The 12,886-nt window shown below is 42.3% G+C and overlaps 1 protein-coding gene and 1 long non-coding RNA gene across 2 annotated transcripts in view; one reads left to right on the forward strand and one right to left on the reverse strand.

Moving 5' to 3' along the window:
- The window catches only part of LOC135579407 (uncharacterized), a 33,506-nt gene extending 28,578 nt beyond the window's left edge, over positions 1-4,928 (reverse strand). Inside the window, exon 1 of the long non-coding RNA XR_010472461.1 lies at positions 4,738-4,928. This is a non-coding gene — a long non-coding RNA (uncharacterized LOC135579407). The remainder of the gene's footprint in view (positions 1-4,737) is intronic.
- Positions 4,085-12,886, forward strand: part of TSPAN5 (tetraspanin 5) — a 74,517-nt gene continuing 65,715 nt past the window's right edge. Inside the window, exon 1 of the mRNA XM_005498019.4 lies at positions 4,085-4,577. Coding sequence (XP_005498076.1) covers positions 4,497-4,577 — 81 coding nt within the window. The 5' untranslated portion in view covers positions 4,085-4,496. The remainder of the gene's footprint in view (positions 4,578-12,886) is intronic.

Raw genomic sequence — 12,886 nt, forward strand, 5'->3', positions numbered from 1 at the left:
TGGAGAAAGAAAATTAAGGCTCAGACACACATTCCGTTGAGAAAGTGAAATCAGACATAATGCAGTTGGTTATCAGCTATTATTTGGTATTGCCTTAGCTTCAGATTCTGGCCTCTAACTCTGTAGATGTATAGACATCCTTAATGCTTTGCAAGTGATTCGAACAATGTTGTTATCAGATTACAATGTTAGGTTGGTGCTGCAAGAGGATATTATCACCCAGTACTGAGAGCTAAATTTCATACTGACAAAGCAACTCAATACTCACCAGAAAGCCACCAACCAGTGTTAGCCATAACCGTAATTAGTGTTTGCACTTGTGAATTAATTGAAAAGTTGTGTGTTATTCTTGTGGGAAGCTGAAGCCATATTCACATCTGGGACAAGACATGCAATTCCACCCAGGCCAATATAACTCGTATCACCACTTGAGTTTGGTCCTATGAAATTCTTCTCTCAGAACTCCCTCTAAACCTAAAACACAACCCCTCATCAATGCTCGTTCATTTCCTAAGCAGAAAACAAAGTGTTTTCATGGTTGCGAAACTACCAAATGAACACAAATGGCTTTACAAGCTGTACGATATTTAGATTGAAAAATATTCTGAGGTAGGTAATACCTCTGACTCTATAAATCTTGTTGCATGTCAGAAAGGTCTGTGGCTTCCCCATGGAAAAATACTGCTATCCTATGAATTTCAACTCAAATGAAGGGTCTAGGAAATAACTAGACTGAGGGACACAGGCACTGAACTTTTCTTAGACCACAACTCTTTATCTCACTAAATGTGGCACGTGATGAGATCAGCAGTGTGATAACTCATAGAACTGAGTCTTCTATGTGCTGCTTAGCCATTTCTCATCTCCAGCACTTAGGCTTGCATTTCTTCTTCCCTGGAAAATGTCAAAGAATTCATAGATCAAAAACCAGGAGCTGACACAGAGGTGCTGGATCTAAGAAAGGATTGATCTGGGGAATCGGGATGAGAGAGCTTCACTTAGTGGGAAGGAAGAATTTCAGAGCCTGCAACTGTACTCCTTTCAAGAAATGAACTTCTCAAACTTCCTGCACTTGGTAGCATTAGATTTGGCCAGCCTTTGGTCAGGAGAAGTGTGTTGATATCTACATCTTACAGATAGGAAGTAGATGTAATCATTCGGGTGGGACTTCTTCTCCGATGTCAGTAGTAAACCAAAGCATTGCCTAGTGTTACAAAGCGCTGTGCTACTAGAAACCCGGCTTTGTCATTGAATACTGTCCATTAGTACTCCTGTGACTAGATGAATTATGAACTAACAGAATTTGAATAACTCTCTTGCCATGCTGCAAAGAAAGGTAAATATCGCTCCTGCTTAGTATCACCTCAGGCGTTTGTGCCAAGACATCACACTGGAACTTAATTTAAAGTGCTGTCACAGTTGTCTTGCTCAGCTTTCAGACCTAGGTGGCCAAAGCATGTATGAAGGATGGTGTTTTGTAATCACTGTTTGTTTAGGACAGGGGGCGAGATGTGTTTGTAAAGCAGAGGCTGCTGCAGGTGCCCAGGACTCTGTTCCAGCTGCCATGCTGAAAGATCAATTACCGACACCAAAGCTGTTCTGCTGCCTTTGCTGACTTGTTGCTCATTTCTGAGGCTACACAGGAGCCACAAAGTCAATTATAATAAAAAGAGCAGACTTCTGTGTTCAACACCCTCTTCAAGTTAACACCAGACATCCTAAATTCTCCTTAAGATGATCAGATTATGGGACAACGTGAAATGCTTTTGACACTTGGCAATGATAATATTATTCTAGATTGTGAAAGCAAGTGAGGTAACATGATGCTACAATTGACGTAGCTTGCACTTCTTTTCAAGTTGTTGATTGGGAATGAATGGATTGATAGGTAAACCATCTGAGATCATAACTGAATTTATCCCAATAAATATTAGCCTGCATCTGCAATATTTTCCTGTTGCCTGTGAAGCATTAAAATGCTGCAGGGTGCCAACATGTGGTGTTAGCTGGGTGTTATGACAGTAATATTATAAATGTTTGTACAGGTTGTCACCAGTATTTGAAGCCACTTGTAAAAACAGCACCTTAATGTAATACCTTATTACCATACTCTAGTGTAAGTGTTGATGTGCTTTTACTTGTTGGTACAGAACCTACGTATTACTAATTACTCACACTTTTCTACCCTTTTCCTATGGATGGTCTTGCAAAGACAGTGTTAACAATACTTTCACAAGAGACACAGGGATAACATTCATGTGGTAAACTACAGAGTCGTAGTTAAATTGTCTAGACATGTTGCGTTAATTTCTCATTTACCAATAACTTTGCTTATTTTCATGGATCCATTTCAACAGATGGTTTTTCTTCTCAACATCCACTAGACCTGACAGAAAAATGTTTCCCTTCTCTGTCAAAACGACACACAACCAAGGCCTCATAACCAACATGAAGTGATCTTGAACCAAAACTACCTTTTGTTGTTCTAACAATGTCATGCTTTCGAAGTGTGTTATCTTTGCGAAGTTGCAGAGATGGGAAATGTGATTTATTACAAAGAAGTCTTCCATATTTTGAATTAAAAGTATTGCATTTGTAGCTGGACCAGGAAACTCTGAAGAATAGAAACACTGAAACGATGATATTCTTCAGCAAAGATATGCTGTTAATTACGCTGTTAATTCCAGACCACGTGGACTCTGAATCCCAGCATATGAATAAAACTAAGCCCCCTAACTTTGCAGTTGTCAGGTTCAATAGAAATTCAGAGTACGTTAAAATACAAACTCTAGAAAACATCACAAAATAGTTCTTCATGTGTTCCTGTGTGTGTAGTGCGGATTCACGCGGGAGGTGATCTGAGGGCACCCATTCAAAACCATCGCGGCAGTACAATTATGGTCTTGCTCCTTCTCATTACAGCAGCCAGCCTAGAACCACACCGATGTCCTGGCTCTGTGCGTGCTACGGAGCACTGTCCTGTTCCCTCACACCAGCCGGGCTGTTTATTCCTCGCTGTCTCGGCACTGGAGGGCCTGTGTCATCCCCCAGCTGTTGGAGGGAAGGATGAAACCCCTGGCCCAACAGCTCTGGGTTTTATGCACCTGCCGAGGGAGGTGTTGAAGGAAGAAAGAATGAAAAAAGCCTTGACTTTGACTTATACCAAGAGACGGGCTCATCGGATACCGTCACTCCTCACGGGCACCTAACACTGAAGAGAAGCTGCTAAATTAACGTGCACTGTGATTAAGTTACAAAAGACGTACCCATCGTTAACCAGTTGACGTGATCAATGCTTGCTGACCATATGCAAAACGAGGGGATATTTTTCAAGTTTTACATCCTTCTGCATGACAAGAAGGGGACAGAAGATTAAGTCATACATTGTTTAAAGCTGAGTGCTTAGTTTATATTTAACTAATCATTAATGGATGTTTGTAAGCAAGAAACTAAATAATGATAACTAACATCAGTTTTTTCTTAGAATAGATGTATGTAAATTTTTTCAAAAACTGTAATGCATATATAATAATTATGTTAATATATTATGTGAATATAAGCAACGCAAGAGCATCCAGTCTTCGGAGCACTTATGGAGGATGATCCCGAGTGTTGATAAAATAAAGAATGCCGCTTAACAGCATCATTGACTCTGCTGTTATTTCTTCAACACAAACCGAACTGCACTGACCGCACTCAAAGGTGCGGCCCCTGACACCCGGTTCCCGGCGCGGCTGCCCGAACGGCCGCTCCAACGCGCACCCCCAGGCCCGTCAGCCCCGTTACATAACCGAGGCGGCCGCCCCCGCCCTAAGCGCCGCAGACAAAGCCCGGCGGGCACAGGCTCGCCGCCACCAACCCCTCTATGAACCGCCCCACCGCAGCCCCTTCTCCCGGTCGCCCCACCGCGGCCGGGCCGCGAACCCGCTACCCCGGCACGCCGCTGAGGATGCAGCGGAGCGGACGCCCCCGAGAGCGCCGCGGACCAGCGGCCGCGCAGTGGGATTGCCGGGGCGCCACGTCAATCACGCCGCCGGGGCGACCATTGGGCGCGCCTTTCCCCGCCCACTCCGCCCATCGCGGGGCGGCGCGCGCGGCGGCGGTTGCAGCTGCGGGGGCGGCGGAGGGAGCGCAGCGCAGCGCCGGCCGAGCCCCGCGCGTCTGCCCGGGCGGCTCTTTACCCGCCGGCCGCCCCGCTCCTGTTCGCTTCCCCGCGCCCGCTGCGAGTAGCCGGGGCCTCCTCCATGCGGGAGAAGAGGAGGAGGAGGTGGGAGCTGCTCGTCGGCCATCCCCGGCGCCCGGCAAGTCGGAGCCGACCCGCCGCCGCGCCGCTCCTGCCGCATCTCCCCGCGGCGCGCAGCCGGCGCTGAGCTCTGCCCGCCGCGCCGCCCCCAGCCCCCTCTTCATAGTCCTCCCCCTCTCTTCTTTTTTCCTTCGTTTTTCCCCGCTTTGCTTCTCACCCTGGCTGCGAGTGAGCGTCTTGATGAGCGCAGAGGATGTCCGGGAAGCACTACAAGGGGCCTGAAGTCAGTTGTTGCATCAAATATTTCATCTTCGGTTTCAATGTCATTTTCTGGGTAAGTGTTCGGGTGTCTTTCTCTACCACCTTCTCCCTCTCTCATCCCCCCCCCGCCGCCGGCTCCCGGGCTGGGTGCTGCATTCCTGCACCTCCCCAGCCTGCCGGCGCCTCTTCCCCTCCGAATCGCTTTTGTTTTAGGTGCGAAGAGGCTTTCTCACCTTTTTCCTTTTTGTTTTCCACCTTCCTTTCCATCCGTTTGCTTTGTGGTGGGAGGGGGAGCAGCTAGCCACCCAGGCCTGGAGGACCCATTGATCTGCGTGTTTTCGTGCTGATATCCCTGCTAGAATAAAAATGATTAAAAAAATAATCGCAGCTCGAGTTGTCTGAACGGTGCTGTGATTGCACAATGCCGAGGTTGTGTTTGTTATGATTAGCTATTACCGTGTAGTAGTAGTAGCAATAATAGGAGGGAGGAAACAGAATTCCCACCCATCCCTAAAGTGTAAGCCCACGGGAGGCTTGGTTGGGCATTTGCAGGGATTTCTGGCTCTGCTGCTTGATCTGGCTGCACAGTGTCTTGTTGCACCATTCTAGCACTGGCTATAGAATAGACAGAACTGTGTAGTGAAATGTAACCTGCATATAACAGTACTTCTAGCACCTTCTCAGTGTGTTGGGTTTGAAAGAGAAGCAGCTGGTTTGGGATGTATACACCAAATTTGATAACCAGAGAGGGAAGGGGTGAGCGTTCTCATACGCACATAAATGAGGTTTTGTCCGTGAATAGAACGTTGAAGTTGGGTGAACGCTCTTACATGTACAACCTCCCTTGCTTCATGATATATTCCATGAGATAACCCAGGTACGCCAAATGTGTTTTTGAGGGCTTTGAAGGTGAATACATATCTGGTATAGTGGTGTCTTTGAATTAGAAAGGTGAATTGTGAAAAAACAACACCTTTAAGTCGTATGGATGAAGGTGGGGAAGAACACAGGAGAGAAACCTTCTAACCAATACTGAGCATGTGGTTGCCACCTTGGTGAGAATAGAGGAGGGTGGTTATGTGGTTAGTGGGTATTCACAGCTAACTTCATGTCTGTGTTCCTGGAAGCTAAAGATGCCTGAAGAGGATGTTTTGGAAGGATGGGAGTTTTGATTAATTCAACTTTTGTCCTGAAATACCTTAATCAGGAAAGTTAGCTGCTAGAGTGAAGTTGACTTTGGTTTTGTGTCAATGTTTACTTGGCCCAAGACCAGCCAAAACTTTCTAGCATTCTGCCCCTGCGGTAGCTGCTTTTATTGTACAGTTTGCTCAGGTTTTAGTGTTGGAGTTTGCCGTGGTTCTTTTCACTTGTCTGTTTTTCCATTTTGATTCCCCTGGCTGTATATTGCTGTGCACACAGATGTTTTTCAGCAGGGAACAGAGTAGCGTGAGGAACACGTGTGTGCCATGTCCTTGGACTAAAGGAGGGAGACTATGGTGAAATATCCGTAAAGGTGTTATCTTGCTCCTTCAGGCACTGTCAGTCTATAGGAAGCTATATACCCTGTGATTTCCTTCGTCTTATTCGCTGAAGGTTGATGTGCAGATGGCGCAAGTGGGGATGTGGTATCTTTTAGGTGTTTTGTTGCTCGTCTGTTTCTTATTCCTGGAGTGTAGCTTTTGCATGGCGGCAGATGTAAGTGAACGGGTTAAAGGGTATCTCGCCAGGCCATGAGGCTTTATACTGCTGGATGCTAATCTGAAGACCTGAGCGTATCCACCCACTCTGCCATTTGCTTGATGTGTGGCCCTTGCTTGTGTATCTCCCCTTTTGCAAAATGCTAATAGTCTCATTTGTGTCCTTGGCTAAACTTGAAATCCACAGAGACAAAACGCTTTATAAGAGTTTAGTAATTTCTTCAGAATGCTGTAATCTCTTTCTCATAAAGCCTGCGTTTATTACCACGTCTCTCATGATCTGCAGTGAAAACATAGGCAGTTACTCCTGTAGAATACATTTTAATGTTGTTTATACTGAATTAATGGCAAACCTTTCAATAGGCTATCAGGAAACTGGGCCAGAAGCGCTGTAAATGAAAATGGCAAGTTAGACTGGCTGTTCACAGAAAGTGATAATAAAATATAGCGACTAATGTAGTCATTTTAAACAGACTGAAGTGACGAAGAGGTCATTGTATTAAGCCCATGTCACTCTCCAGGGGTCTTGTGAACATGGAGATACGTAGAACCCCTTTGTTAGAACTTTGGCTTGAGGGTTATTATATAGTGGGTTTAACACAAACTTCTAAATTTTTAATGTAAACAAATGGCAAAATATTCTGCACGATAAAACAATGGACTAAAAATAAAGAGAACTGAGTTGGGAGAACAATGATTTTGACAAGAAAATTGTGCCTTGAACAGAGGAATATTATAGATCTGCTGAAATTATGCGGGAAGTGGTCGTACATGCTACTTAAACTGAAGATATTACAAAAAAATGGAAGCTTTATATGCCAAATAAATTATCAGACCTTTTTGTAATTTTTTTCTTGTTTTGTGCTGGTCTGTTATTTCTTTCCTTAAAAACACAAGTGAATTATTAGAATAATGAATATGGAAAAGTTGCACTCTAATGCTGTGTATTTAGTTGGAACTAAAGGTGTCATTATGCTCTTCAGGAGATAGTTCTGAGTCTTGCACCATCCCAGGTAACGTGTTCTTGTCTCTATGTGTTTCAAACTCTGGCAGAAAACAATATTGTCCACTGAATCTATGCATAATTAACGTACCAGGTGTAATTAATGTAATATATATATATATTTATATATAACTAATGTTCTAGGTAGTTAAGTATTAAAGTTGGTAAATATGCTGTAAGCATTTGTTCAGAAAAACTTATCTTAGGAGATCACAAAGCCCTCGTGGAAAAGATTTAGATGAGGGCTACAGCCATAATATAAGATAACATAAAACCTTTTCCAGTAGTTAAAGCAAGCAGGCAAACAATGCCTCCTGCTTGCCTTTTCCCTTCCACTTCCAGGTACAGTTATGTCAAAGGTACAATACAAAAAGTAAAAGTAGGCCACCCTGCTTCCCAAAAGGCAAGAACCATTGCCCAATTTGCTTTTGCAAGGCAGTTTTAAGCTTCTAGTTCCAAGAACTGTTTTAAATTGCTCTCTGTGCTTTATTACGCTTGATGGAAACTGTGGATGTATACTATTAACTCTGAATCTACGCTTGATTCTACTGGCCCTAGTGTGGTCAGAAAGATGTATGGAAAGCATTAACACCTCAGACGGAAACCTTTGCTTTATCTGATGGTTCACTGTAAATGGTGAGATATGCTGCGATTATGATACATCAGCATATTACAAGTCATAATTTGTGTTTTAATTTGCTTGGCATCTGCTGGTTTTGATGGCAACCATATGGGAGTCCAAATAGACTTCTGAATTACAGGAAGATAGTGGGAAGAAAACTGAATAAGGTTGTATGAGTGTGCGATGGGAAGTGTTGGAAAAGTGCATTGACCTTTAAGGGATGACAAATAGACTGTTTATTAAATTTTGTACATTGTTAATAGTTTGTTATCAAAGGGGCAAAAGATCATTTTCTGTTGTCAGCTGGTTTTCAGGGATCCACACGGAAGTTCTGGTTATGTCATTTTCCCTTCCCACAGTGGTTAGAAAAATCAATGTGAAGCTTGTTCCATTCAACTTCCAAATGCATTCGGTGGCATTTGATCTTTAAAAAATTGCATTGGGAAGATGCCCTTGCAGTGGAAGTGGAAGCATTCTGTTCGCTCCCCTCCCCACCTTTTACGATCAATTGTCTTTTTTCTATTTCTAATTAGCACAGATAACTTAGCATTTAGCAAGTGATCTTGCCAGAAACAGAACAATGACCAGAACACAAATTCCCCTGGGAAAATACATAAGTGTTTTGTAAGCGTGCGAGGCGATGACGTACATATTGATGAAATAGACGCGTTGTTGTGAGCTTGTGATTCCTGAGTTCCTCAGTGTCTCTTTCAGCAGATGTAGCCCCAGTCTTTTAAATGCACATAAAAATATAGTAACTGTTGGCTCCAGGGGACTTGCTTCAGATTTCTAGAGGTTATTATTGGAATAAGAGTCTTCCTTGCTGTGCCTTCCCTTGTAACTTCATGTCAGGCGGTATCCATTGGTTATACAAAAAGAAATAGACGAGGAACATGCAGTTTCCTTTCTCCCCAGTGTTTGTTTTGCCAAAACTAGGTGTTTGTAAATATATTAAGTTGTTTCATGTTTCTAGTTTATAAAAGATTGATGAAGCATAAGGGCACATGAACTAGAAGAAACTAATTGTGTTTGTGTGACTTCTCGTGTGTGATGTCAACATACTTCAAGTGAATATTATTGGAACTATTAAAAGCAGCTTATGTGCTTTTCTTCTGTGTTAAAAATGCATTTAATAAATGCATTTACCAGTGTCCCACCTTAACTGAATTCATAGTAAGTTTTATGTGGTGGGACATGTATCTCAAAGTGTGAAGAGTTCATTTTGAGACTTTAGTTTCCCAATTGGAGAAAAGCTGATGCACGTAAATGGCATCCAGAGTAGAGGCAGCCCCAACAGGATACTTGTGCAAGTGAAATGTCTTATGGGTATTTGTATGTGCAGAAACAACTTGGTCCTAGTCCCATCCCCCTTGTTGCATGTTGGTCATGGTTTCTTAATAAAGGCAACAGATCCATGTTCTGTACCCCTGAATTTGAAGTCAGCATGCTGCCTTAAGTCAGTAAGACAGTCTTTTCCTTTGGTGTATCTTTAGGTACGTATTTAGCTACAGTAAATGATGTAATAGGCACACAGGGAAAGCAAACATGAGCTATATTGGGGAAGAAAGTTGTGGGTTTTTTCCCCAAATGGGAACCCAGAAAACATCTTTTCGAAAAAGAAATTGCTGAGGTAGTGCAATAGATGTAGGGCAGTTTTCAAGAGGAAAATGGGAGGGAGGTGTCCAGTGGACAGAAGTTTGAAAATACGTGTGTAATCTGTCCTTAAAGAACACTTTCTAAAACCTGGTTCCATAGATTGCAATAATCCTGAAGTACTTCTTAGCAAACTTTATTCCTTAAACTCTGTAAGACGCAATAGCTAATGGTTAGTAGAGGATAAGAAACTTGGGCTTAGACTTAGTGAACAACACTTTTTCTCTTGAGCCTTGTTCCTGCAAATACAGTTTATAATGCATTTTCAATAAGAAGCGTATTTGGCACCAGGGCTATTACAAGTTTTTCATTTGAAGAAGGAAGCTGATGTTTTGTTAAATGCTCAGTCTACGTACAGTTAATATTTCATTAACTGAGGGCACTAACCTGTGAAGATTTGCTATAACCATTTAGAATATAACGCTTTGCTTCCAATTAGAACTGGGGGTGAGAGAGAATATTTTCGACTCAAAGAAATCTCCTGACCTCATTCTGCCAGTTAGGGAACTCCATTCTTAAAATATAATGCTGTAGGATGGAATCAGCCTTCATATTTTGCTTTGCCCAAAATACGCAGCCCGTTTCTCAAATGCGTGGCTAGTAGCCTGTCAACAGGACCGTAATTGTTTTATTGATGTAGACAGGAGCAAGGAGCTGAACAGCTGATGGAGTAACCCAGCTCACTTAGTGATGACCCAGAAGTCACTGTCAGCATTAACCATAAAAGTACCTTCTGGAGTGGTAATTCTTTAATCTTTTCTAAATATCTGACTTTTAGCAAGCATTTCAGAGTGACTTCGTACTGGTTTTCATCTTTTTCCCATTTAAAAATTAGCAAATAATGTTGCAATGCAATAAAGAATTAACAACAAAAGCTCCTCCATTTTTACCAATGTACTGAATTGCATTCCACTACTGTTTTACAATGCAAAATCCAGGAAAACACAGATTATTTTTCACTGGTTTGAGGCCTAATTTGTTCCTTTTCCATTGTACTATTGTGCGAGTTTGGAGAACATCCCATTTATTGTGATTGTGCTGCTGCTCCTGCCAAAAATGATCCTCCCTCCTGGATCCCGGTGGATATAGATTTGCAGTGCATTCAGCAGGACTTTGTTACAGGTATAGGGGTTGGTTGGGGTGGATCCCTCTGTCAGTGTGATCTCATATAACCTCCACATGGCCCGTCTTGTAGGGATGCTAAAAACACTCAGATCCCACTCCTTTAGCTGTAGAAAATACATGAGGCAAATGGCAGTAGCAGTGTTTATTTATTTAAATACACATCACTCTCCACGTTAAATTCTTCAGCTAATGTTTCAACTTCCCAGTCACTTTCCTCAGGACAGCATTTAGAATAAGTATTGCAGTGCACACAGAGGATCTTCTGAATGAACTGTCAATTTCCCACAGAACTGGGAAAAATCAATATGCGTCTTCCAGGCTTTGAAAATCCCTCTGCTCCTCCTGAAGGCTCCATTACATCAAGTAATATTGAAAATCATTTCAAGCAAAGTTCATGATGTGCAGTGATGCAAGTGGGTTTTTTTTTTCCTTCAACAGGGCAAATACATATTATGAAAACAGTACGTATACCTATTCTGTACCTCTTACCATCTGGTTTTCTCATCAGCAAAATTTCTAATGGAAGAATCAAAGAATTGTAGGAACTTCTGCCTAAATATTGTGATATTTTCTTTTTCTCCTCAATAGGCATGTAAAATTACTTCTATAAGTGTTTGGTGGTGCTTTGTAGTAATGTATTCAAAGAAAGAATTGAAAGAAGACTAGATGCCTTTAGATATATGAAGTGTTTTCCTGCATATAGTGTTAATGAATTAAAACCTGATTATGTCTACTCTGGTAGCTCCAGTAGGTTGCGTTTATAGGGTAAGGAGTATGATATAAATGAGACTGCAAGGATGCTTGCAATAATTCAGCCTACTGGGTGTTTCCTAGCATTAGTAGCTTACATTTAATGAGAGTCCAGCTTAATTTACTTTGATTTAGGGGTAAATCTTCCATGATGTGGAACATTATTGTATGTCAGGGCTTTGTTTCTCTGGTGCCCCAAGCAAAGGTGCTGCAGCACCATGTGTGGGGTTCACCCCTAGCAGATCCACCTCATACCTCATTTTGTCAGAGCCTGTGTCACAGGTTCTCCCTGTTGGACACCTTTGCTTTATGTACGTGCAGAGGGCGTATATTTACCTTACACTGCACCTCTTCTGCCGCATTCTGTTTTCCCACCATCCGCGATTATAAAGAGCTTGAAGGGGGTTCCCTCTATGTGCTGTAAATGGTTTATATATAAAAGCAGGCACGCTGAGAACAAAGGTTAACAGATAATATATGGCGAAGGTTTTGTTGGTTCACGCCATGCTTCAGTTAACTGTGTCACCTTGTGGAAGAGCTCTCTGAAGTTTGTCTTTGCAGTGCCGTGTGGTTTCAGGCTGGAGAACAATTCAAAACATTAGGTCCTACCAGCTGATGAGAAAGAAGGTCAGCAGGTATCTCAGCTGGGAGTACATTGCCATGTTCTTCTATGCACAAATCAAGGATTTCCAATTTTTTCATGTTAGTTTTTGCCTTTGGAATATAAAAACAAAAGGGTTTTGTTTTCCAAGTGGGTAAAATACAGCATTTTGTAGAAGTCGTCTTCCTGACTGTCTGTTTATGTTGGTATATGTCTAAAGGATTAAGTGTGAATTAAAGTAATTAAAAAAAGAAGAGGAAAAGAATTTGAAATTAGAAGCCCTGTTCTCCAAGAAGTGTTGTAATTAATTTCTAGATGAAAATTCAGCCATATGATTTATGTGAAGGCTATATAAATATGTATACACAAGTATAAAATATGTATGATTGTAGTTAATGAATAACTGAGATCTAGTTTTTAATCAGTATTGCTTGATATCACAAAGATCCTCTTGTTTCTTTCTGTCGGCATCCAGGGGGATATGATGTCTTGCTGCTTTCCTAATAGTCTAAATCAATTTATTTTCCTCTCTGAATGACTGGGAGGACCTGTTTCTGTAGCGGAGCCACTTCTTGCCTTGGTTATGGCAGCGGTTTCATGCCTGGTTTTGGGGCGGCCGTCCAAATTCTGGGGTCGAAATGGGAGCGGGAGGCTGCAGAACCAAATGTGTTGGTACAGCTTCAGTGGACTGACAGAAGGCAGATGATGTCAGCTGGTGTTTTCTCATAATTGTAGAATGCCTGTACAAATATGGCCTGTTTCAACTCTAGGTAAAGTGGGTTTGGACTGTGGAGCACACAGGAACCAGACACGACTATTATGTAGACATATTCTGCTTGGGATGCTCCTCCAGTACGCTTTGGTCTTCTCTAGTTTAGTAAGATTCATGGTTATCTGTTTTCTCCTGATTGCTCAGTGATGTTGGAGAAAG

The sequence above is a fragment of the Columba livia genome, chromosome 4 (assembly GCF_036013475.1).
Source record: "Columba livia isolate bColLiv1 breed racing homer chromosome 4, bColLiv1.pat.W.v2, whole genome shotgun sequence".
Classification (NCBI taxonomy): domain Eukaryota; kingdom Metazoa; phylum Chordata; class Aves; order Columbiformes; family Columbidae; genus Columba; species Columba livia.